The sequence below is a fragment of the Equus asinus genome, chromosome 24, assembly GCF_041296235.1.
Source record: "Equus asinus isolate D_3611 breed Donkey chromosome 24, EquAss-T2T_v2, whole genome shotgun sequence".
NCBI classification, from domain to species: Eukaryota; Metazoa; Chordata; class Mammalia; order Perissodactyla; family Equidae; genus Equus; species Equus asinus.
The window spans coordinates 20,142,743-20,168,887 of NC_091813.1; the positions used below are offsets into that span (position 1 = coordinate 20,142,743).

Below are 26,145 nucleotides of genomic sequence, written 5' to 3' on the forward strand. Positions count from 1 at the left end.
CCATTTCTGGGTCTGTTCCAATCCACTAATCTACCACCCTCCATTTGGAGTTATACTTTTCTGCCTCTTTGAATGCCTGGTAATGTTTTTACTTAGAGGCCAGACACTGAATTTGAAAGGTTGAGATTTTCTTGTATTTCTATAAGTATTCTTGAGCTTTGTTCTGGGATGCAGTTACATTATGTGGAAAGAGCCTGACCCTTGTAAGGCTTGCTTTTAAGCTTTGTTAGGCTGGGCTAGGGCACCCTCCAGTCCAGGGCTAGTTTTGCTGGCACAGCAGCAATGTCATGAGTCCTTTGCCTGATGCTCTGTGAACATGAACTATTTCTTGCCCTTTATGGGTTCCAGGGATCATTTACCCCGATCCTTTCAGCTGTTATTTTTGCCTGGTCTTGGGGTAGTTTCCTCAGACACATGCAGTCATTGGTACTCAGCTGGAGCCTCAAGGTACTTCTCTATAGATTTCCAGAGTTCTCTCTGCCCTCTCTTTCCTCTGGTACTCTGCCCTGTGAACTTTAGCTGCCTTGGCCATCCAAAATGCCAAGCTCCATGTCCTTAATTTAGGGAGAATGCCAGGCAATGCCTGGGTCCCCCATTCCCACACCGCAGCTTGGAAACTCTCTCCAGGCAATAATTCTACGGACAATCTCAGGGCTCACTTGTTGCTTCTCTGTTCTCAAGGATCACTGTCCTGTGCTGCCTGATCTCTAACCCTTGAAAATGCTTGTTTCATTCATATCATAGAGTTTGGTTGTTATTTCCAGAGTATAGCCCTGGGCCATATTTCTCCATCTTGACTGGACTCTAATTATGTATCTGAGAATTTTATCTTTATAAAGCAATGTGTGGTTTTACATTTATCCCTATAAATTTCATATTGTTAATTTTGTCCTTATTCTTTTGTAACATTTGTCTTTCTTGCTTTAAGTAGTGCAAAATTTAAAAGCATTTTATTGATGCATCCATCACACAGGTAAAATACGTAGTTTAGAAAAAGAGCAAGGGCAGTGTTCTGAGCCCTTCTCCTGGAGTTCTCCTCAGCCCACTATGCAGCCTTCTTGAGATAATGGTCCAGACAGCAGCAGGCTCATCTCACATTAACCGCACAGAGCCTACATGCCTCTCTCTGGCCGACCAAAACAAGAGAGTATTTATCACTTTCTTTGCCAAAGTTAAGATATTCTATATTTATGGCATTTCCTAAATTTAGAAACAATCAAAATGAGAATTTGGTGTTTCTGTATGGCTCATTCTTAATGAATTCATATCAATATCTAAAGATCTCTGCTTCTAAATAATTCTATAATCTATTCCAGAATTGGCCTAAAAACCCACATCAAGATCATATAGACCTATAACTTCCAAATACTCCCTTTTCTGAAAGGAAACATCTGTCCCTTTCTGATTTTCTATCATTGCTCCTATTTATTATGACTCTCCAGAGATTGCCAATGTTTCTGGAATTATAATGTAAATTTTTTCAACATTCTGTTTAGTTTCCTCAATATGTTAACCAGTTATGTGTGGTTCCTTGTATGTAGCAGAGACTGAGGACACATGGCTAAAATAAAAAAATAATTCATTTGTGTCAGAGAATTTGAATGACATTTAAATGCCTTTCTTATATAGCCTCACCAGATGGTAGTTTCAACCTTATTTGCTTTTAAGATTGTCAGTTTGAATACTAGTCTCAACGATAGAGAAAAAAGAAAAATAGAAATCCCACTTTTCTTCTGTCATTTGTTAACATAATCTGTTGCCTGAATAACAATAACTGACATCCGAACAGTGGTCCCAAACTGTCTTTGCTGCTTCCCTTGGTCAAAACAGTCGTTACTGTTTTTCTTCATAATCTATGAAGTACTTTGCTAGCTGTCACTGGCATTTTTTTTCCCTTTTGGGAAAGGTTTGGTCCATTCTGCGCTATGTAGCTTTCCTAATATTATTGGTACAGGCTCTCACCAATCTTCCAGGTTCACACCATTCCTATGCACACCAAAATCAGGTACACTAATAACATTTTACCCCACAATAAATCACCATAAAGCAGTGCACAACTGATTATATACTGTGAGACTTGAATTTATTATTGACTAGAAATTCAACCTCTGCACATGCACAAAGTAAATCTAAGTGTGGGAAACGGTTTCTGAAAGCAAAGTTTGGAAATAGCGAACTCACGTAACAATGACTTCAATCATTGCATAAAAAAAGGCAACTGTGCTGACAGAAAATTGTCAAAGATTAGCAAAAAAGTGGTGACATGATAATAAAGTTACATGGTACAAACTTTCATTTATGTAATGAAAATGTGAAACCTCCATCTTGAAATAAAGTCATAATCCTTTGGTGAATTGTACTGTTTTGCAGAAGGCTTGACTCTGAAAATACACGCGTTTATTTGCTGTGAGATGAAGCTGGTTATAAGCCAAATGAATAACTGTGGTATAATATTGACTGCAACAACTTCACTTCCTAAACGTCCCTGGAGGTGGCTCCTTGTTGGTCTACGAGTACAGTGACCTGAAGGAACAGCAGCTAAGATCAAAATCTATTTGGATAGACGAGTCATACGCACTGATTCTGGGTAAGGTAGGAAACCATGGCCACCCTCACAGATACAAGTCTGAACACTATAGTGGCACTATTCATCCCAAAATGGTACGTTGTTACATGTCTCCCACATATACAATCAACATAACATTTAGCCAAGAACGGTACCTACTTTTGTTTCTGAACAGGTTGTAATAACAACCTGTCAACAGTTGCTGAGAATTGCACGGGACACAGTACAAAGTTTCTTGGAGCGTTTATAAGAAGTACAGATGGTTAAAGTTTCCTGTCCTCAAGAAGTATACAAATATATTAGAGCAAATAGGATTCTGAAATATTCTAATGGGCGTAAATGTTAGTATTTAGCTCCCATTTACTGAGTGCCTACAATGTACCAGGCACCATTCTAGGCACTAAGGGCATTGTAACGAACAAAGCAGACAAAAACTCCTGCTCTCAGGGAGTTTACATTCTTGTGGGGCAGGGGGTGGAGAGTCAGAAAAGAAACACTGTATGTAATAGGTCGGATAGGTAAAACCATAGGATTTTGTAGACCACTGCTGTCTAATGGAAATATAATGCAAGCCTCATATGTAATTTTCAATTTTCCATTAGCCGTATTAAAAAAGAGCCCAGTGAAATTAAATTTTAATAAATTTTTTATTTTGGAGCAATTTTCGATTTACAGAAAAGTTGCAAAGGTAGTACAGAGTTGGCATATACCCTTCGCTCAATTTCCCTGTTGTTAAGATTTCACATTACTGTGGTACATCCGTCAAAATTAAGAAACCAACACTAGTGCATTACTACTAACTAGACCTCAGTGATTTATTATTTGCATTTCATCAGTTTTTGCATTAATGTTCTCTTTCTGTTCCAGGACCCAATCCATGACAGCACATTGCAGTTAGTTGTCATGTCTCAGTCTCCTCTGCTGTGTGGCAAGGGATATTAATTTTAATATTTAACAAAGTCTATAAAAATATTTCAAACTGTAATCAACATTTTTAAAATTATCAATATATTTTACATTATTTTCTCATACTAAGTCCTCAAAACCCAACGTGTAGCTGTATTTACAGCACACACAGTTGGTATTTGAAATGCAGACGGGAAGTCGCCCAGGGAGTGAGTGTACAGAAGTGTCAGGGTGAGGCTATTCAGCAAAAGCGCTTTCAGGGCCACGTAAGTTTTGAGATCAGGCTCCGAAGAGATCAACAAGAATTGGTGAAATAGTAAATTCCTTCCAAGTAAAAGCAGCGTTAGGCGCAGCGATGCAACGGCGCCATTAGCCAACCACGGTGGAGCAAATCATTTCGCTCCGCCGGAGCGAAAATACACAGCCAGCGGGTCTGGAAAGATGCTCTAAGCGACGAAGGGCTTTCCCGCTGACCCGGCGGCTGGCCGGAGCTGGCACTGCGAGGATGCCGAGGACAGCGCTGGAGTTAACCAGTGACGGCTGCAGTTAGTGTCCTACACACACGCAAACCCAACCAACCTGTCGTACCATGGAGCACCGTCGCAGTGCTGGTACAACAGCGGAGCGGAGACAGCGTCGCCTTGGAGGACAAGCCCCCAGGGCAGAGCCCCGCAGCCACGCGGACTCCGAGGGGCGCCCTGGAGCCCGCAGCCGGCTCGCAGGGAGGCCGAGAAGGCGAGCCCGGGCGCCGCGGGCGCGAGGGGCGTGAGCTCTGCTTCTGCCTGGGGCGGGGGCCTCGGTTTGGAGCGAAGCCTGCAGTCGTGGAAGGAAAGGGGAAGCTCGAGGACGCCGAGCACGGAGATTCTGGAGCTGGCGGGGCCGCCGGCAGCGCTGTGAAACCCCCTTCCTTGCCACCTCCTCTCTAAGCCCGAGAGGAGCGCGGAGGGGGAGGACGGGGCGGCGGGGCGACTCTCAGGACACCGGTGAGGTACTGATGCTGGGAGCAGCGTCCCCGCCCCTATTTACCTCTCATCCGTCACTCCGCCCGGGAGTGGCTCCCTGCCCGGCAAAAATTTGACCTGGTTAAACTGGAAAGTGCGGGAGAGCCGGCCTCCTGGCGCCCCGAGAACGGCGGACGAGCCCCAGTCCCCGGAATGGCACCCCGCGCACCGCGCAGCCCAAGCTGGGCGGAGGACCCTTCCTGGGCCAGACCGGCGTGCCGCAGGGAAAGGGGCGGGGCCGACGCACACGAACCAGTTACGGCTGACGCTTCCACGTGACTAGCATCGGCCAATAGGCGGCCGCGGCCGTAGCGGCGGGGAAATTCAAACGTGTTTGTGGAGGGGGGCTTGGATTCCATCTTTTCTTCTCAACCCCGCTTTCCGGCGGTGAGTTGGGCCTCGCGGGCGGACCGAGGAACGACGGCCGCAGGTGTTGGGCTCTTTAGCTCTCAGGTCGGTGAGTGGTGGGGGCGAGGCGGGGCTCAGAGCCGGGTACCCGGGCCGGAGGGGGAGGGGAGGTCTCGCAACTTCCGCCAATCCACTGGGTGGTGCCCGGGATGGTGCTGAGGCCCCAGGAAGCAAGAGGTGGGTGTGGACCTCGCTGGAGAGACTGCCTGGCGGGACACCTGGGGAAAGTTTGGGGACACGAGATCGGCTCACAAAAGACATACCCTCTCTTGTCTGGTGTTTTAGAACAGGGAGAGGAAATGGTGACCGTGTTCTGACAGTTATATTTCGAACCTGACTTCAGGAGGTGCTACCTAGCTTCCACTTTATCGCCCCTTTTCATTGCTAAACTCGAGGTCACTGACCCTGGGTTACTGGGATGATGTTTGAGAATCACAAAGGCGAGATTGACAGGAAGACTGCAGACACTTTGTTGACCAGACGTCGCCACCATACAGATGAGCAAGTGCTCAGTACTATACGAATACGGTAGATTCTTGGTATTAGAATGATTAAGGTAATGATCCTGCCAGATATGCAGAAACTCAAGTCTGCTGATATCCTATTTATCAATAAAGGACTTTGATGTTTGTATATATTCTGCTCTGAAAGCACCTGCAATGTGCAGGTTTACTCACATAAAACAGGTGAATAAAGGAATGGTTATTCACATTACCAAAAGGATGCTGTATGTCTATATGTCACCACCAGAATACTAGAAAACATTCCATGGCATCTTTTAAAATGACTGAATTTGCAGATGCCCCAGAGAAAATAATTCTGGAAAAAGAGTGAAAGGAAGGCATTCAGTGTGTAGAAGAAAAATGCAGTTTGAAAGACGGCAGCAATTTCTGTGTTGTGCAATGGCTTCACTGAAGTTCTGTTAGGAAGAAAACGTGTACTTAGCCTACTGGAAACCTTGTTGGACAAATTTCAAAGATGCGCTGTTGTTTTTATGCACATAGCTTCACAAACACTACCTTAATAGTATCTGTGTTTAAATGTGTTCGCATAACTAATGCTTTAGTTTTCTGGGTTCTAAAAGGCTAGTTGCAACTATTTTTTCTTTAATGCTAGTGGAAATAGGCATTATGACTAGTTCAATTCTTTTTTCTTAGAAATGGAGGCCGAGGATTTAAGTGGCAGAGAATTGACAATTGATTCCATAATGAACAAAGTGAGAGATATTAAAAATAAATTTAAAAATGAAGACCTTACTGATGAGCTAAGCTTGAATAAAGTCTCTGCTGATACTACAGGTGAGTTCCTTTTTTCTGCATGCCCTCAAAGGTAAAGGAATGAAGTATTAGCCACTGCTTTCTTTAAAAAGGAAACTTAACATCATTTATTACATTGTGCTCAGAGGTTGTTTTCTTAACTCTTCCATTATCAGCTGTTATTTCTGCTGATATGCCTGCCATCAATAGATATTGCCATTTTTCTCCATTCCTTTTTTGTTGTAAATTGAGAAAGCCTCACCAATCTTAATAAAATTATGTATAAATTTAATGTCAAACACTCAATTTTTGATTTAGAGAGTCTTCCTGTTGTTCTCTGGCTTTTGTTCCTATTCTCCCATGTTTACTCAGTTCCAGCCACAGTGGCTTCATGGATGTCTCTCTTATATGCTAGACCAGCCTCTAGCCCAGTACCTTTGCTCTTGTCCCCTGCCTTGAACACCACTCCCCAGATATCTTCCCTCTCTTACCTCCTTCAGCTCTTTGTTCAAACGTCATCTCAGTGAGGGCTCCCCTAACCTACCTATTTAGAACAGCGGCCTGCTGGGGTAGGAGTGTGTCCCCTAACTCCCTTCCCTGTATTATTTTTCTCCATAGCACTAATCACGTTATAATCTGACTTATTCATGTGTTTATTATCTATCTCCTCTGCTAGAATGTGAGCTCCATGAGGACATGGTTTTTATCTGTTTTATCTACACAGCTTAGAATGGTGCCTGGCACACATTAGGCACTTAAATATTTATTGAATGATGAATGAATAAAAGTGCCCAAAGTCTGATACCCTAGCTTTATGAAAAGCACTAGCTCAGAAGTCTAACTCTTTACTATATTTCAAATTGTTGAGGTCATTTGAAAAGTGACCTTTGGATAAGTTTGTCATGTCTATACTAACCATTAAATGGATGAGAGATTGAAAATAAGCAGAAGAACCTGTAATCTAGTCATGATGGCAGATCATGTTCATTTGAAACAACCTTTACATTGATCATTTTGTTGTTAAGCAAATTCTTAATAGAGTACTACCATACTTTATTATATGTATTTAAATAATGCTAACAAAGCTTGTATGCCAAGATAGATGAGTCCTTATTTAAAATCCTTAGCTACTCAAAATTGTAAATACTTAACACAGGTTGATAACTGGGATGTAAGACATTATATTAAGTACAGAAGAAGATTCAAAGATGCTTAAAACCATGATTTCTACATGAGAAGAATTTATGAATCTACTATGCTACATTGTTTGGCATTAAATGAATACTGATGCAATACAGAGACATTGCTTTAAGTGGTGACTAGAGGGAGAATGGGGTGCTCAGAGGCATGTGGAACACATCTGCAAAGACATGGTGTTTTTAGATGTCTTACAGACTAATTTGTTAGGAGGTAAAACTGGAGAATGAAGTTAAGATCAGACCAGATTAAATTTGAGATAAAGCAAAATTATGAATGTGCTGTGTTTTCCTAGCGAGCAGAAAGAGTAGTTTTATTTGCAAAAGTAATGATTTAGCCCTTGTTGAAGGTAACAAACTAATGGAAGGAACGATAGTTTCTCTGAGAAATCTGAATTTAATAATGTTTACTATTAACTACAATACCCTGAACAGGAGACTCACATTAATTCAAGTTGTCTTCTTAAAACGATTAACACTAAAAGAAGTAAAAAAGTAAATTACAGCATGAAAATTATGGAGAAATATGGGTAACTTGGAGGGAGAAGAAAATGACTATCAGTTGCTTATCTTTTGTAAACTGGTTTTATTTGGTTGATTTAAGAGTAAGTTTGAGATGGATGGAGATGATGCTGGATAAAGAAAGTTACGTTAGGACTGAGGCAATAGGTTTCAAGGTTTTAATGAATAAGTCTTTGGTAAAGAATTTTCCAAGAAAGTTGGTACAAGGCCTGGTGGGAGAGGCTTGGATTTCCTTCGGATAGTTAGAATGCTAGAATAGAATTATGCTGCTACAGCATAAAATTTTCTTAGACTGCATATGATTTTTTAAAGCTACCTATGGAAAAAAACCAATTATTTCCAAATTTTTTCTTTCCTTAAAATATATAGCTTTTTGGAGTACCCTCATAAAAGATATATATGTGGTAATTAAGTTACTTATATTTACTCAAATTGTTAAAGTTTTTAAAAAGTATTTTAAGGAGTTTATGTACATTGAAACTGAGAGTATAAATGATTAACTGTAATTTGAAGGAAAAGTGCAATTTGGCATTTGTTTTATGTCTTTCTTACATCTGTTGTGTATATTTTGTTCCCTATATTCAGATAACTCAGGAACTGTTAACCAAATTATAATGATGGCGAACAACCCAGAGGACTGGTTGAATTTGTTGCTCAAACTAGAGAAAAACAGTGTCCCCCTAAATGACGCCCTTTTAAATAAGCTGATTGTTCGTTACAGTCAAGCAATTGAAGCACTTCCTCCTGATAAATATGGGCAAAATGAGAGTTTTGCTCAAATTCAAGTGAGATTTGCTGAATTAAAAGCGTACGTATTAGCATTTTAACTACATTTAACTAACTACATTACATAACACATAACTATGTTACAAAAAGGTGAAATGAGGGGCCGCCCCCAAGTGGATAAGTTTGTGTGCTCCGCTTCGTTAGCCCAGGGTTTCACGGGTTTGGATCCTGGGCGCAGACATGTCACCGTTCCTCAGGCCATGGTGAGGTGGTGTCCTGCATAGCACAACTAGAAGGACCTACAACTGGAATATAGAACTGTGTACTGGGGGGCTTTGGGGAGAAGAAGAAGGAAAAAAAAAACATTGGCAACAGATGTTAGCTCAGGTACCAATATTGGAAAAAGAAAAAAAGGTAAAATGAAAACATTGTCAGGGCAGCATCCTACATACAAAGCAGAGGAAGATGGGCACAGATGTTAGCTCAGTGACAATCTTCTTCATGCAAAAAGAGGAAGATTGGCAATAGATGTTAGCTCAGGGCCAATCTTCCTGACCAAAAAAAAAAAAAAAAAAGGAAAAAAAGAAAACATGTTATCAGAATTACTTGTAAGAAATTGTTAGTTTTTTTTTTTTTTTAGATTTTATTTTTTTCCTTTTTGTCCCCAAAGCCCCCCAGTACATAGTTGTATATTCTTCACTGTGGGTCCTTCTAGTTGTGGCATGTGGGATGCTGCCTCAGCGTGGTTTGATGAGCAGTGCCATGTCCACGCCCAGGATTTGAACCAACGAAACACTGGGCCGCCTGCAGCAGAGCGCAAGAACTTAACCACTCAGCAACCGGGCCAGCCCCAGAAATTGTTACTTTTTGACCAAATCCTTTTGCTTATAATTAATAAGTGAATAATATAAACTCTATTATGTATATATTTCCACAAAAGTTACGTATCCTAAACTCTGCCTAAAAAGGTTTTTTAAAATATCTTATTAGTATTTGATTTTACACACAGGAAAATACAATATCCCATGTCTTTTGGAAAATAGAATGAGGAATTATCGAACTCAGGCAGCTGTGTCTTTTTCTTACAATGTGACTGAGAACTCTGTTACAGGATTCAGGAGCCGGATGATGCCCGTGACTGCTTTCAGATGGCCAGAGCAAACTGCAAGAAGTTTGCTTTCGTACATGTATCTTTTGCACAATTTGAACTATCGCAAGGTAATCTGAAAATGCCATCAAAAGTATAAGTAAAACTGTAATTTATATACTAACATTCAATCATAAGTACGAAGTGGAAAATTTGAGGCAAAAGGCGCGAAAGTTGATGAGATGGGAACGTGGGGGAATAATGCCACATAAGTATAAATGCAGAGAATATTTGTTAGCTAGCTATTCCACTTCTAAGGAATAATCCACAGAAATGAGCATGAACGTTGTGTTTGTGCTGTTAGATTCGGGAAGCATCTAAAGGAAAGTGGCTTCTTTGCTCCTTATTTTTGGATGAAGGATATAAGATATTTAAGATAGAGCTTAGATAAGCTTTTTTTATGCTGTCGTTTCATTGCACCAGAATATATTTGTAGCGTTAATTGGTAGTTCTTTAAAAAAAAATAAATAAACCGTAGTACAAGCTTTTATTTCTTGCTCACTTGGTTCTTCATAGTCTGGACTTTTTGGACAGGACGAGGGCAGTCTCTTCCTCAGACATTTTCAGGCTGGCCATTCCTTAGTCTTTTTTCTTTTCTCATTTTCTGGGGCCTCTGCATGCAGCCTCAATCTGTCGTCTGGCCATGTGTTCATATTTTCTTTTTGCCTTGTTTCTGCCCCAACGCTCATCCCGTCTACCACCAGTGATATAGACATTGTAACTGTTGGTTTGGCTCAGCCAGAATCCCCACGATGGTGCCCGAAGCAGGGCTCACTCACTGGAGAGTATTCCCCAGGATTGAGGTTGGAGAAGGGCATTGTACAAACTCAGGAAATGGCTTGAGAACCCTGAACTTTTATGTCAGATAATTTCTGAGTCCTGGTTAGCTGAATCATCTTCTCCAGTCTATCCAGGGCACTATCAAGTGACTTTAAAAATGTCATCCTTTCTTTGCTTAGGAACGTTGATTCCTCCTCCTTGCTTGTTAAAGTAAGTTTGGTCAGGCCGTTAAGACCCTTTATTGCTCCTTCCTTCTACTTAAAAATTTTTTAAGTAATGTGGCCTATATGGCAACTATATACTTTACATCTTTAGAACACATAAATATTGAAAATCTCAAATTCTGTTATCTGTAAAAAAAATAAATAAATAAATTTTGTCTGTACCACCACAATGTAGTGGTAGCCTCAAGGTCAAAATTGTGATTATTTTGGGCCAGCCCCGGTGGCTGAGTGGTTAAATTCAGTCTGCTATGCTTCAGCAGCCCAGGTTTGGTTCCCGGGCACAGACCTACACTGCTCTGTTAGTGACCATGCTGTGCTGGCAGCCCAGATACTGAAAAATAGAGGGAGACTGGCACAGATGTTAGCTCACAGCAAATCTTCCTCAACAAAAAAAAAAGAAAGAAAAGAAGAATTCTGATTATTTTGAACAAGGTTGTTGACTAGACTTTCAGGAAATATGTACCATCCTTGAAAGCCCATGCACAGTTTGGTGTGTATAGTTTTCATCAGATTCTCAAAGGGGCCCTCTAATTACTGGTTCTTATCCAAGCCCTTCTCTCCTTTTGCTGTCCTAAAATACTCAATACATGAAATATCACTGCTCTCAATAAATGTGGACTTAACCACTGTCAAATGTATTTATATTCTTAAAATTTGTAAACTGTCAGAAGCAAAAGGCCATCTCTTAATCATCTTTATGCTCTAAGTGCCCAGTGTGTAGTGTAGCTCAATGGCTCCCGTAAGTGCTGATTACATATTCCGTACGATACATGATGGATATGTTTAATATTTATATATTAAGTTCCAGAGTAAATATGTTGTTTAAGACTGGAGTTGAAAGAAAATTTGTTTGGTAATTTATCTGTAGTCAGAAAGGTAATTGTAGTTTCTCAGTTATTTTGCATTTTGGGCGTCATGTAGCTAAGTCTGGTAGCTAAAGATTAATCTTTATCATTACTTTTTTTTTTTACAAGAATCCTTTTGATGGAGGATTCCCTTTAGCAAAAGATGTCACCCTTTTCTTAATGAACGCAGTGTCATTATGAATGATTATCGTACTGCGCTGTAACGGGTTGATGCTTTGCAGACTATTGTACCCTCAGGGCTTGGCTTTCCTTCTGCATTCCCTCAGGTTTCTGACCGTGCTGGTCGGCCTTTGCTTTCTCCACTTGGTAACTGCTTTGTGACGCTTCTTTTCTTTCTGAAAGTGGACAGCGGTAATAAACTAATACGAATTACATCAATTATATAGTACACAAGTAAACTATTTGACATGAGTTGTTATCAGAACTGAGAGATTTCTTATTTGCTTTGAAATGAAGTGCGTGAGCCTTGGAATAAATATTTTTGCTTAAGCCTTTTTAACTTTTATCCCAGGTCCTGATGATAAGTATCTGGGAGGTAAAGATTGCTGCCTTAAAATGACTATTATTTTTCACTTTGTTAGGTAACTTTAAAAAAAGTAAACAACTTCTTCATAAAGCTCTGGAATGTGGAGCAGTACCACTAGAAATGCTAGAAATTGCCATTCGGAATTTAAACCTCCAAAAAAAGCAGCTGCTTTCAGAGGAAGAAAAGAAGAGCTTATCAGGTAAATGTATTAATGTGTGCTAATACTTTTCTGTGATAGATTGCCCTACAAAAAAGGATTCAGGATAATATTTTATAGAAAAACATCATTTATCTAGAATAATCAAAATCTAAGATTAAATTTTAGATGTAAAGGAGGTAAGACTTTTAGAAGTAACAAAGTATTTTCTATCCTGTTGAAATTTTTGTCTTAGCTAATCAAACGCATGGATGACACGTTAAAGTCAAGCCGATCAAAGCGAGAGAGTGACTTTTTGCTTTTGAGGAATAGAGTATGTGCCTTTACTCTGGGGAAACGATGATGCAGTTTTGAAACAGTTGTGAAGCATAGTTAGAGAATTGTCTTGATAACATCTCCGTGTCTGCGTATCCTATTTGGGCACAGATGCTTACTATGAGTTGACTTTTTAAATACTCTTATTTGTAAGATTACTTTGTTGTGTATTCCTTATGTCTTTACAAATTTAATTACAATTTCAAAATTTTTACAGCATCTACAATATCAACTGCCCAGGAATCATTCCCCAGTTCACTTGGACATTTACAGAATAAGAACGTCAGCGGTGACTCCAGAGGACAGCCTGCTAAAGCCAGGTTTTTCTATGGGTGAGGACGCTGAATCCGTTTTTTAAATGTTTGCCATACATTATTTATATATCTACATATATATTTTCATGTAACAGTGATAACAATGTTAGCAGTTAATGGCAATATGTTAATATTATTCTTTTAAAAAATTGACGGTATTTTCTTTCTATTTAGAGAGAACATGCCCCCTCAAGATGCAGAGATAGGTCATGGAAATCCTTTGAAACGATCAAACAAAACTAAACGGGTAAGTTATTTTTAATTAACTTTGATTAAAGTGGTAGTGGTGAGGTCTTTGTTTATTCTTAGTTGGTTACTTAATCTTTCAAAACATTTTCAGTCGTGCCCATTTGGAAGAGTCCCTGTTAACCTTCTAAATAGCCCGGATTATCACGTGAAGACAGAAGGTGCAGTTGTTCCAAGTTTTACAAAAAGGTATGTTTGAGTTTGAATTTCTTAGTTTGTTTTCAATACTTGAAGATTGCCAGCAGAATGGTCTTAAAGTCTTTTACTGTGTAGTAGTAATTATGAGTAAATTTTTATTTAGTATTAAAGATTACCGAATCTCTAAATGCCGTCAGGGACAAAGGAATGAGTGGGGAATATGACTTTATTTTGCCTTTTCACTCATTAAAAATATTCATTAAAGGAACTATTAAAAAATTAGGAAACATAGAGGTAAAATAGTAAGTCAACACTGCAGACATCCCTGGGGTGAAAACCCGTGGTGTGTGCACATCTCTCAGTCGGCGGGCCCTGTGGGAGCCTCCTCCTGGCGTGTCTGGGCTCTCCATGGCAGGGTGGAGGGACGTCTGAGGACAGTTTCTTCCCCAGCTAGTTCAAGGAGAGAGCGGCTGGCAGGGGAAAGATCGTTCATTCATTCGTTTGCCTCAGAGCGACGATCCGGAAGTGGGGAGGGCAGGTGGAGAACGAAGTACTGTTCATCACATCCATTGGGTTCTCCTGCCTCCAACTTGGGTGGTTATTCCCTTCAAAGAAATGAGAATCTAGTATTGTAGCTTAGCTAAGGGGATTTTTTTCTGGTCTATTCTTAACTCTAATTACTATTTATAACGTTATTTCTATTGGAAATGACTCCTTGGATCCCAGAGAATCGTTTTGCAAGTAAACTTTAGAAATCTAACTGATTGTTTTTAGTTGTTGTCTTCTATACTTAAATTTCTGTTCTACTTAGGGCTTGACTAAATATTGATATTAAAAGAGCATTTTGGTTGTCAAGGGTAAGCTCCAGAATGTTATGAGGTGACTATTATCTTGTTATCTCCATTTCAAATACTTAGCTGAAGAGTAAAGGAGACTTTGTCCCACCCCAAGAAAATAAAAACAAAGACAAACCAGCCATTTTCCTGGTGCTTGTGATAGACTGTGTGCCGCAAGTGTGGAGGCAGGAGGGTTTATGCCCAGGTCTCATCATGGAGCTGCCTGTGGGTGGAGGTGTAGTTTCATACAGACTGCTGGTCCTTCTCCTTGCCCACGTTCGTACTTAACTCCGACTGTTGCTTATTAGGTGATGAAGTTGGCAGTCACCTCCTGCTGGTCTCTATCACTCCTGTCATTGCCCAGCAGCTAACTTAATCCCCTTTGTACTAGATTCATGTTATTTTAAAAAATATCTTTTCAAAATATTTTTTCAATTAAAAAGTGTACAAATTGTTAAAAAGCCAATTTTAAAATGGAAAAAATAACACACTGAAAAGATTAATTTCAAACTGAATATTATTTTGTTTTGTGGGTAATAGACAGACCTCTGGATCAGAATCCCGAGATATGATTGTGCCCGGATCTAAATCAAGTGGAAATGATTCCTGTGAATTGAGAAATTTCAAGGTATTTCAATTTTTGAATCTATATGCAGCGAGGATTCCTGATTCAGGGTGCATGGAGCTTTTTCTGGGGAAGGGGTCCGTAGTTTATATGATGTCTCTAACAGTGCTCCTGAAGCCCCGGAGCTGCAGGAGCACGGGGAGGAAGTGGTAGAGAAGCCCTGGGCTCTCCAAGATTGAGGTGGTGGCGCGAGGACGGGCAGCCCCTGGGAGCCCTGGGAAGCGCGGCTGTCATGCGCGTGTGAGCAGACTACTTGGCCTGGGTTTGGGAGCGGCCGAGGGAGCCGTTCCCCGCAGCTTCTGTTTCTCGGCGGAGCAATCATGTGCTCTGGCCGGGCATCTTAGACGAAAAGGGGAGCAGAAATTGGGATGGGGCGGCGGTGAGGGCTTACACGCTCGACCCTGGCGTCCGGCTGCGGCGCTGCACCTGTGCGAACTTGGGAGACGGGAAGCAGTTTTAGCCCCGAGTGCCCTGATTTTTAGGGGTCTTACTATTCTTATCGTACTTGAGTTAAACCCCTGGCATCACAGTGTGGGGCTTTTCAATTTTATGTTCTTTCCTCCTCTTTTTCATGGTCTATGCTTTAAAATCATAATTTTAACTAATCACAGCTCTATTAGAGAAGAGTGCATAGTTGTGTCAAAAAGTTTGCTTTCTGAATTTAGAATAACTACTTTCTTAGAATTATACAAATCTTAATTTTGACTAATGCTATTATTTTTGGTGATAGCATATAGTCATGGTAACAAAACAATGAAGCATGTTCTATATTGGGTTCTAACTTTCTGACTTCTCTTTTGTAAGTGAATATATTTTAGCAATTAATATTTTCATTGAAAACGAATTGGCCAAATTTATAGTTACGGCCATTCCCATTGCTCTAGCCAATAATTCAAGAAGTCAGTCTTTGCTAAAGTCTGTGAGTCTACGTGTGATCATAATAGATAATTTTCCTGGTAGTATTTTCACATAGATGAGACTTTAGTTTATTGAACAGTAAGACAGATTGGTACTAGTACTGTTTATGGGGCTTTATTTTATTTGATATCTTATTCTTTTTATGTAGTCTGTTCAAAATATCCGTTCCAAGGAGGCCCTGATGTCAGATGGGAAGAGTTCTGAACTTAGTACTGATTCTATAACCCTGAAGAATAAAACTGAATCAAGTCTTCTAACGAAATTGGAAGGTAAGAGTGACAAAATAGATAGACTTACTTCTTTAATTAAGAAAACCGCTTTAGGGACTGGCCTGGTGGCGTAGTGGTTAAGTTCACACACTCTGCTTAAGTGGTCCGAGGTTCACAAGTTCAGATCCTGGTCATGGACCTATGCACCACTTATCAAACCATGCTGAGACAGTGTCCCACCTGCAAAATAGAAGATCGGCATAGATATTAGCTCAGCAACAATCTTCCTCAAGCAAAAAGAGGAAGATTGGCAACAGATGTTCACCTGGGGCCAATCTTCCTCACCACAAGAAGAAAAGAAAAGAAAAGAAAACCACTTCATTGTTTGTGAAAACTGACCAGCCACCTAAGAATTATGAGGTAAGACTGTGTCTGTATTCCTTTATCTTATATTTGAGTTAAATTATATAAAGTGTATGAAAAGTATTCAATTTTGTAGCAAAGGAAGCTTATTTGCCTGAAAGGTTCATAAAAGGAAGAGCGGAGGGAAAATACAATGGAGCTGAGTAATTTTTCTTGGTTGGCTTGACGAATATTTTCTGGAAAGGACATAGAGGCTGTATTTATATGACAGTTCTCACTTTCCTCTTTTATCACATGTTTGATTTTCCACTATAGGTACCATGATAAATGTTCTAAGGATATATAAATAGATCAGATAGAGTCCCAAGGAGGTTGCCATCTCGTGTGGGAGATATGTGATAAATATATTGCTGGATAGAACATGGAACATGTCATGAGAACCACATGAATAAAGTGCAGTGAGAATTCAGAGGAAGGAGAAATTTGAGGAACTAATTTGCTTTAGAGGAAATAGGAAATATTTTGTGGAGGAGGAGAAGAAACTTGAACTGTTAGGATTTAAATAGGACGAAATAGCAGTGATAGAGTATTTCAGATGGAGACCGTAGCATAAACAAAAGAGTAACACGCTTTAGGAACGAAAGATGGTCTAGTTCTGCTGAAAACTGTAACACAGGTCGTGTAGAAGTCGGAGAAGACTAGGTAGACTTTGAATGCCAGACTTTCATGTTTTATTTTTTAAATGTCAGGGTACCATTAAAGATTTTTGAATAGGATCATAAGGTAGATGATCTTTATCCAAACTAAGCTTGCCAGATTGGATGTAATTTCTTTTTTTCTTTTAAATAGAACTGAGGAGGAACACGGGGACAAAGCTAGACTTGCCCCAGACTTGTTTTAATTTTCCTGGGACTTTCCCAGTTTTAGCCCTGAAAGTCCCATGTCCCAGGAAAGCCCCCAGTCCTGGGCAAACTGGGACAGCTAGTCACCCTAGAATAGTCTTTTTGCCATTGTTTTGATTGGGAATGGATTCCTGTTCCTAGATTTGGGGGAAACTTATCTTTTCATTGCATCTATTATAAACTGGTATGATTGAGAAATTCTTTATCAGACATGCTTGTTAGTACTAATCTGCCACCTAATTTAGTGTTTTTAGGTGAATGCGTGTTGAGTGCCTACACTGTGCCAATAATACTTTATCATGTGGCAAAACTTAAGTCAGAAAACTGCCCAAATCTTAAGAGTAGAGCCCAGTGCAGTGCCCTTTCACGCCTCTGCCTTTCTTTCGAGTGTGTTCAGGATGGGTTGTCGGGCCACAGGGTATGTGCACACTCAGCTGTGTAGACAGTGCCAAACAGCCTTCAGAGAGGTTGTACGTTGATAGCAGGTGGCTCGCTCTTGCTCTGTATTCTTCCCATTTTATTTTTGGCTTTTAATTTTACACGTTCTGATGCTGCTAAGTGATACTTTGTTGTGGTTTTGATTTGCATTTCCCTGATGTCTAATGATGTTGAACATCTGTTTTATGTTTATTGGCCATTTGGATAACCTCTTGTGAAGTACTTGTTCAAGCGTCTTGCCAATTTTTCTACTGGGTTTTCTTTCTTTTTCTTATTGATTTTTAGGAGATATTTATATATTCTAGATACAAATCCTTTGTTGGATATATGTGTTACAGGCAACTTCCCCCATTTTGTGGTGAAGACTTTTGATAAAAGGAAATTCTTAATTTTCATGCAATTTAACTTATCAATCTTTTCCTTTTTGGTGAGTGTTTTCTGTCTTTAAATCTTTTCCTACTCCAAGATCATGAAGATATTTCCGTGTAGTTCAGAAGGTTTATCATTTTACCTTTCATATTTAAACTTATATTCTTCCTAAATTTAATATTTGTGTATATGTAAGATCAAATGTCAAGATTCTTTTTTTTCCTGTGTGGATATCCAGTTGACCTAGCAGCATTTATTGGAAAAGGCCCTCTTTTCCCTCCTGAGTTGTGTGAATGAGGCGCTCATACGTGCGATGCCTGGTTTTGGATTCCTCTCTGTTGTGTAGTTCCTTTGGTCTTTCTGCTAACACTTTCTTAATTACTACCATAAATCTTTGTATCTGTCAGTGTAAATCTTCCTGCTTTGTTCTTCAAGACTATTAGCTATTCTAGGCTGTCTGGATTTGCATATAAATATTAGAATCCATCAAATTCCATTTGTAAAAAATGGGATCTTGATTAAGATCTAATTGGACAAATTAACATCTTAACAGCCCAATTTTCTAGGCTACTAACCTGACATATCCCTTCTTTCATTTAAGCAGTATTTAAAATATTACTGAGAGAATTGTTTTCTTTGTAGAGATTTTGTATATCTTTTGCTAGAGTTATTCCTAGATATCTGATTTTTTTTTAATGCAATGGTAATGAATAGTATCTTTTTTAAAAAAATTTATCCTTTACTTTTTTGTTGCTGGTAAATAAAAAATACCACTGATTTTTGGTTACTGATCTTAGACACAGTGACATTGCTAAATTCACTGAATAATTCTCCTTTTTCTATAGATTCTTCCATGTTGTTTGAGAATAATAGAACATTTTTTTCCTTTCCAATTCTTTTCATTTTCATTTCTTTTCTTTGCTGTATTGCACTTAAGACCTCCAGTATAATGATGAATAGAAGGGATGATGGGTGGCATTGTCTCTTTCCTAATTTTAGAAGGAAGCTTTCAGTATTTTACTTTTAGTGTGGTAATTGCTGTAGATTTTTGTAGCTACTCTTTTATTAACTATCAAAACAAAATGAGTTCTGTTTTATACCTATTTTACCATTAGTTTTTTTTGTGACTGGGTGTTGAACTTTTTCAGATGCTTTTTCTGTGTTTATTGAATTGATCATATTTTTTTTCTCTATTCTCTTATTATGGCAAATTACATTGATTTTCACATGTTAAGCAAATTTTGCATTTAGAATAAACCCAACTTGGTTGTAATTTATTATCCCTTTTGTATATTGAGTGCTAATATTTTGTTTAGGGGTTTTGCATCTATTATCATGAGAGTAATGGAATTTTGATAATCATAGAATATTAAATATATTGTTGAAGTTCTTTTAGAGACTCTTAAGAAAGTTAATTACAGGCTAATATAAGGTAAATTTTTTATTAAAAAGTGAGAGGTCTATGAAAAGTGATGAAATAGCTTCTTTTTATTTGTAAGACTTTATTACATGTATTTTTTTTAAATTTTATTTATTTACTTAGTTGTTTACTGGTAAAGACCAGAAGGATTTAAATCCAGAATGGTCTCTGACAAAGCCATAAGTGATGCTTTAGGAAGACAGCTGTATTGCAGCTTTGTAAAATTGACTTGCTAAAAGCAAATTGTTAGCACCTGGCTTAAAGATGTTAATTTCTCTGTTTTTAAAAGCAAAATGCTAATATAGTTTGTAACATGTTCGATTGTTTAGGTTTAATTTTGTTATTATCAAATATTCTTGCCTTTTAATGACAGCAACAACAAGTAAAATTTCAGAAACTAAAGAGCATCAAGAACCGAAGTTTACAGAAAGTAACCAGAAACAAGGGCAATCTAAGAGAAAGTCGGAATGTGTAAAGCAGAATCCTGCTGCCTCTTCAAATCAGTGGCAGATTCCGGAGATAACCCGAAAGGCTGATTCAGAGGTAACTTTTCCCCTCTAGGATAACGTTGCCACTGTTCATAATGTGATGATCACGTCAAATGTTTTCTTCTTTTATTGAGCGCTTATGTATCATATTTTATGGAATAGTTTACTTAAGGGATGTTTTTTGTTATACACAAAACAATGATCAGTAACAGTCATAGATTCAGTAAGAGTAGATGTCAAGCTGAATCCTTTTCTATTTTTGGTAGTGTTTCTAGATTCCTGGTGGACTGGTACAGGGGTCAGCCAACTACAGCTATGGACCAAGTCTAGTTCCCAGCCAGTCTGTGTAAATAACATTTTCTTGGAACACAGCCATGCCAGTTCCTTTATGTACTGTCTAGGGTTGCAAGTTGAGTTTGTAACAGAGACCACCTGGACTATAAAGCCTAAAATGTTTACTCTTTTGCCATTTACAGAGAAGTATGCCAATCCCTGAACTGTGCAGTGCTGTACCAAAGCATTTGACTGTTTCCTATCATCATTCTCATAGATGACATAGAAAAATATAGAATGTAAAATGTATGTGAGTTTATAACAGGTTGAATGATTATGCCTAGTGGCTGGGGGCTATTTCAGAAGGAATGATCTGGTGGAGTACCGGAGAGCCATCCGTATAGTCCACGCCATACTTTCCTCACTATTTCTTTTCAGCTATATTCTTTTTTATTTTTTTTGAGGAAGATTAGCCCTGAGCTCACTACTGCCAATCCTCCTCTTTTCGCTGAGGAAGACTGGCCCTAAGCTAACATCCGTGCCCATCTTCCTCTACTTTATACATGGGACAGCTACCACAGCATGGCTTTTGCCAAGTGGTGCCATGTCTGCACCCGGGATCCGAACTGATGAACCCTGGGCCACCGAGAAGCAGAACGTGCGAACTTAACCGCTGCACCACCAGGCTGGCACCTCTTTTCAGCTATATTCTAGCTCACTGGTTCTCAAACATTTTGAACTTGAGACTCCTATAGTCTCACTTACCAAGACCCATAGAGAACTTGTGTTTACGTAGCTTATATTTATCTGTATTTACTGTATTAAAAAGTAAAAGCAAGAAATTGTAAAAGTATTAATTTATTAAAATAACAATAATAACGCATTACATGTGAATATAGATACACTTTTATGAAAAGTAAGTATTTTTCAAAACAAAATAATTATAGTGAGAAGAGCAGCATTGTTTTACAATTTTTACAGTTTCTTTGTTGGTTGGCCTAACAGGATGCTGGATTCTTGTGTCTGCTTTTGCTTCAGTCTATTTCGTTATCACATGTCTTATAGCCTCAGAAAAACTCCAGTAGGCACTCAAGAAAGAATGAAAGGGAAAAAGGCAAATGATGTCTTAGTATTACTATGAAATGGTTTTAACCTCTCAGACACTGAAAGGTGTCTCTCCCGCCCCACCCCTGGTTTTCCTGGATTACTCTTTGAGAACCACTGATCTAAGTAATGACATAGATAACAAACGTTAGATGATGAGAATCCTGACAGGTTGCATCATAGATCATATAAACCAACATCTTTTTCTTTTTAAAGCTTGTGAGCCAATAGGCTGGTAAGGTGACTCAAAAGCATTCATTTGTCACTAGAGACGTGCAAATCAAAACCACAGTGAGACACTGCTTCACATCCACTAAGATGGTTATAGTTAAAAAGAGATAATAACAAGTGTCGGTGAGGATGTGGATAAATGGAGCCCTCATACACTGCCAGTGAGAATGTAAAACGGCGCAGTCACTTGAAAAATGGTACGGCAATAAAAGTTAAAAAGACAGTTACCATATGATCCAGCAATTCTACTCATAGGTGTATACTTGAGAGAATTGATAATGTATATATCTACACAAAACTTGCATATGGATGTTCATAGCTGCATTATTCATAATTGCCAAAAGGTGGAAAAACCCAAATATCCATCGATTGATGAGTGAATAAACAAAATGTACATTCATACAAAGGAAATAATATTCAGTAATAAAAAGTAATGAAGTACTGATGCGTGCTGTAACATGAGTGAATCTTGAAAACATGCTGAGTGAATGAAGCTCATCACAAAGGGCCACCTATAGCGTGATCCCATTTATACGAAGTGTCCAGAACAGGCAAATCCATAGAGACAGAAAGTAGATTAGTGGTTTCCAGGGACTGGAAGGAGTGAGGAATGGGGAGTGACTGCTAATGGGTACAGAGTTTCTTCCTAGGATAATAAAGTGTTCTGTAACTATATGATGGTGATGATTGCACAACTCTTGTGAATATATTAAAACCACTGAGTAGTACACTTAGGGGGAAAAAAAAGAAAGAAACTGGACAGTTTCCCAAGGTGACTGCTTTTCCAGCGGCCCTCTCAGGTGGAGGGTTTTTTTGTCTCATGTCTCTTACCTTATAGCCACAAACTACCCATTGCTATGTCCAGACCGTTTCTTCTCTTTCTTGCAAAAGATCTGCCCTTTGAGGCGTCTGCCTGCCTGCCTTGTTGCTGTCATCTTGAACATCCTAGTGACTCCCATCATGCCTTGAAGACATTAGGCTCTGGATCACTTCTATCTGCTTCAACAACTGTCATCATTTTTGTTGGCTTCTGTTCCCTGTGTATCCCTAGTCCTATACCTGACCTCCAAATTCATAATTTTTTCCTCTATCACAACTATTTCCTTAATTTCACTTTAGCTTCTCATTACTATGTCTTCAATTCTGATCTCCAAAATCTCAAATGCAAATGTTCTACTCTGTGACCACCATTTTTTTTTTGCTTTCCTTGGTTAATGATCTTAGTACGACAGTTTCTCACAACCATCCTGACCACTGATCCAAATATATATATATATATGGAAATCTTACATGAAATGGAAAATTTATCCGGGAAAAGAGATATAGTGTCCATGCCAGCTATTTTCAAAAACTTAAAGGACTGAAATGTAGAAAGTGTAATAGATTTAGACATTGTGGTTCTTGAGAGCATAATATGGACCAGTGGGTTGAAATTATAATAGAGAAACTGATTTAATCTAAATATCTGCAATACTTTCTAATGACTAAAGGTTGTCTCTAAATTCGAGTGAAACTCCTTGGACAGTAGAATCCTCAGTTACTAAGTGTTCAAGCAAAATGTGGTTCTCTATCTGGTGGAGATGCTGCAGAGCAAGGGTTGGCACACTTTTTCTGTAAAAGATTAGTAGGCTTTGCAGGCCAGACGGTCACTGTTGCAACTACTTGACTCTACCTTTATAGCATGAAAACAGCCATCAACGATATGTAACCAAATGGGCATCGCTGCGTTCCAGTGAAACTTTATTTGCAAAAATAGGCAGTGGGCTGCCAACTGCCAGTCTCTGTTGTAGAGGATGTTCATTCGTCATTGCTTTGAGATTTGTATGAGATAAATTTTACAGGCTCTGTCTCTTATGAGGGAGAAGAGCACTAGATAGGTATTTGCCATTTCAAATTTTGCTAAATAATTACTATTTGGTCATTTTAACATAAGGTGGACAATGTGGTTTTATTGATTAAAGAAAGCTTAGTTTTCAGAAGCACAGAGTACTTATTTAGATTATGAAAGTTCGGTACTGGTTACATTAGCCCTGAAGGGGGAGGACATCAGACCCTGTTTTGTTAAACAATATTTGTGCCTTCCCTCTGGTTGTAATCCCTTTGAGCAGAATATAACAGGCTTAAGAATTTAGAGTAAAAGAGCTATACTAAAAAGTTATTGAAAGTCTGACTACACGTCTACCTATTTTAGCATGCTTTTGTATTTCATAATTTTGTTACTTTTATAAGTTACAGTGTTTATAAGACTATTCAACAGGTGACTAACTTAAAATCTCTAAATCGTAATGTTTTTTATTTTGATTTAGCAGAAACAAACCACTTTTGAGCAACCTGGCTTTTCCATTTCAAAGCAGTCACCCCCAATATCAGCACCTAAATGGATTGATCCAAAATCTGTTTCTAAGACGCCCAGCAGCAGCAACTTGGATGATTACATGAGCTGGTAATTGCTTTGGCTCGTAGCTTGGTATGATAGAAATAACATGGGCTTTGGGGCCAAATAGATCTGAATCCTGCTCTGTTACTTTAAAGACTTTCCAAATTCATATTACTTTTTACTTTTCTCAGCATCAGTTTTTTCATCTGTAAAATAGGGAGAGGAAGGTGGCTACAATATATTTTTAAGGATTTTTGTGAAAGTCTCCGTCATATTGTAATGTGTACCTACAACCTATAAATAAGCGTGTAAAACTTCCTGATAATCATCCGTTGCCACCTGGATACCTCTCTGTCATGGAGAGAGATGTTTAGAGGTGAGCATTCCTAGAGCAGATAAAGGGTGGGTACATTTTATAGCAAAGGAGGTGTTAATCAGAGTGTGATAATTTCTGAAAAAGCTTGGTTGTACAGGTCACATAGTTCTGAGGGTGTTCAAGGGTATAGGATTTGAGTGGAGGGGAATGAGGGGTGAGTGAAGAGATGGGATGGTCAGTGCTGACTGACGGGAAACAGCGATATTGCAAGAGCAAATTAGTGATATTTCAAAGAGAGGAAATAAAGGGAGGTGGCACATGATATCCCTGAACAAGTGATTATATTTTTAATGTCTTAGAGGATGACTCAAGTCCATGATGACTTTTGCTGTTTATTTTCACAATGTAATCTTGATCTCACTTACAACTGGCCTTAGAAGTTTTATAACCTAATCTCTTACCTATTTAATACAATTTTGCTATATATTACCTCATTTTATTATACTTAGAATAGTTTACAGCATGATTGCTAACTAAAATAGTGATATAGTTATTTCTTGTGAAATTAGATTATTTATTGTCCACAAATATTTGGGAACTCCTTTGTGCCAAGCACTGTGCTGGGTGTTGAGGCTACAGCAGTGTCTAAGACAAGCAGAGCACGAAGGTGAGCTGCACACTTGCAAGCTCAGGGGCCAAATTCCTCTGATGTAATTAGCTTTCAGATCTTTCTAGCAGGCTGTTGTAAAACCTTATTGTTAAAAAGCACTCAGACAATCTGTGATCAGCCAGGGACTGACCTTTGCCTTGGCTAAGTTCTTATAAAATAACCCCAACTCCGTATTTTAAATGCCATCTTACTTATTTTACTAACAGGAATTTCTTGTCCGAGGGACAAAAATTACTTTCCGAAGGAATTTCCCCAAAATAAAATTTCTGGTTATGGTATATCTAGAATACATGATTCAGTTATACCGTGAAGACTGACTTGGATTCTGTTTGATGGAACACGTTTAAATTTATATTGACCCCTTAAAATCACACAAAAACTAAATCAGTATCTTGCTTTTAAAATTTTAATGTTTTAAATTTAAAAATCTCTCCTAGTTTTAGAACTCCAGTTGTAAAGAATGACTTTCCATCTGCTTGTCAGTTGTCAACACCTTATAGCCAACTCGCCTGTTTCCAGCAGCCACCACGGCAGATCCCCATTACGCCACTTCAGCATTTACAGGTTCGATAAGCTTTATTTATGATGGTGTATGTCAGGTATGGTCTATTTCGTAGATTTTATTCCTACAGCATCTAGTTGTTAGGAAAGGACTTGTTGTTGAAAGTTGTTAGGACTTACCCATTCTTAGTCCCATTAGGTAACACTTTTCTTATATCTTGGTACGGGCGCCTCGTGGCTTTGAGAGGTTACTTATTGAGGAAGCTAATGAAGGTTTTTCATTAACTAGGCTGGAGGGTCCAGTTTGAGGAGCTGAATAAAATTTCTCCTAATCTACGTTACTTTTTAATCCACTTAACTATTTAAGCCAGCTGTTAGTGAGCAGCCTCGTTTCATTGGCTGATTAACATACAAGTAAATTTTGAAGAATATCAGGATACAATATGAGATGCTACTAGCATATATTATAAAGTAATTGTTCTAAAATAAGAGAAAAAATCTTTTGCTGGTGAGGCAACTGCTTGCCATCTGGAGAGTTAATTTAAGCCCTCTCCTGATGTCCATAACTGAAATCTGCTCTCTTGAGAAGCAGCTTAATCAGGCAAGAAGCAGGGGCCTCGAGGGGAGATGGGCTAGCCCTGAATCTCGGCCTCACTGCTCACCAGCTGTGTGACCTCGTTAAATTAACTGAAACTCTCTGCACCCATTTCAACATCTGAAATGGGGATAATAAATCTACCTACCCCATAGGATGACTGTAAAGATTAAATTAGTTAATATAGATATATGTAACTCTTACGACAGAGCCTGG

General features: G+C 38.9%; 1 protein-coding gene across 3 annotated transcripts in view; it reads left to right on the top strand.

The window, feature by feature from the left end:
- Positions 1 to 3,924: 3,924 nt before the first annotated feature.
- TTK (TTK protein kinase) overlaps positions 3,925 to 26,145 on the top strand; it is a 38,008-nt gene continuing 15,787 nt past the window's right edge. The window contains exons 1-14 of one of the 3 annotated variants that reach the window (XM_044757437.2): positions 4,772 to 4,926; positions 5,167 to 5,437; positions 6,039 to 6,179; positions 8,441 to 8,663; positions 9,693 to 9,799; positions 12,180 to 12,323; positions 12,814 to 12,928; positions 13,085 to 13,157; positions 13,251 to 13,345; positions 14,671 to 14,758; positions 15,822 to 15,942; positions 19,748 to 19,917; positions 23,777 to 23,913; positions 25,271 to 25,397. In XM_044757437.2, the coding sequence (XP_044613372.1) occupies positions 6,041 to 6,179; positions 8,441 to 8,663; positions 9,693 to 9,799; positions 12,180 to 12,323; positions 12,814 to 12,928; positions 13,085 to 13,157; positions 13,251 to 13,345; positions 14,671 to 14,758; positions 15,822 to 15,942; positions 19,748 to 19,917; positions 23,777 to 23,913; positions 25,271 to 25,397 (1,539 nt within the window). In that variant the 5' untranslated portion in view covers positions 4,772 to 4,926; positions 5,167 to 5,437; positions 6,039 to 6,040. Of the gene's footprint in view, positions 4,927 to 5,166; positions 5,438 to 6,038; positions 6,180 to 8,440; positions 8,664 to 9,692; positions 9,800 to 12,179; positions 12,324 to 12,813; positions 12,929 to 13,084; positions 13,158 to 13,250; positions 13,346 to 14,670; positions 14,759 to 15,821; positions 15,943 to 19,747; positions 19,918 to 23,776; positions 23,914 to 25,270; positions 25,398 to 26,145 lie in introns of all 3 variants that reach the window. The other 2 variants (XM_014859758.3, XM_014859759.3) reach the window with 2 other exon arrangements.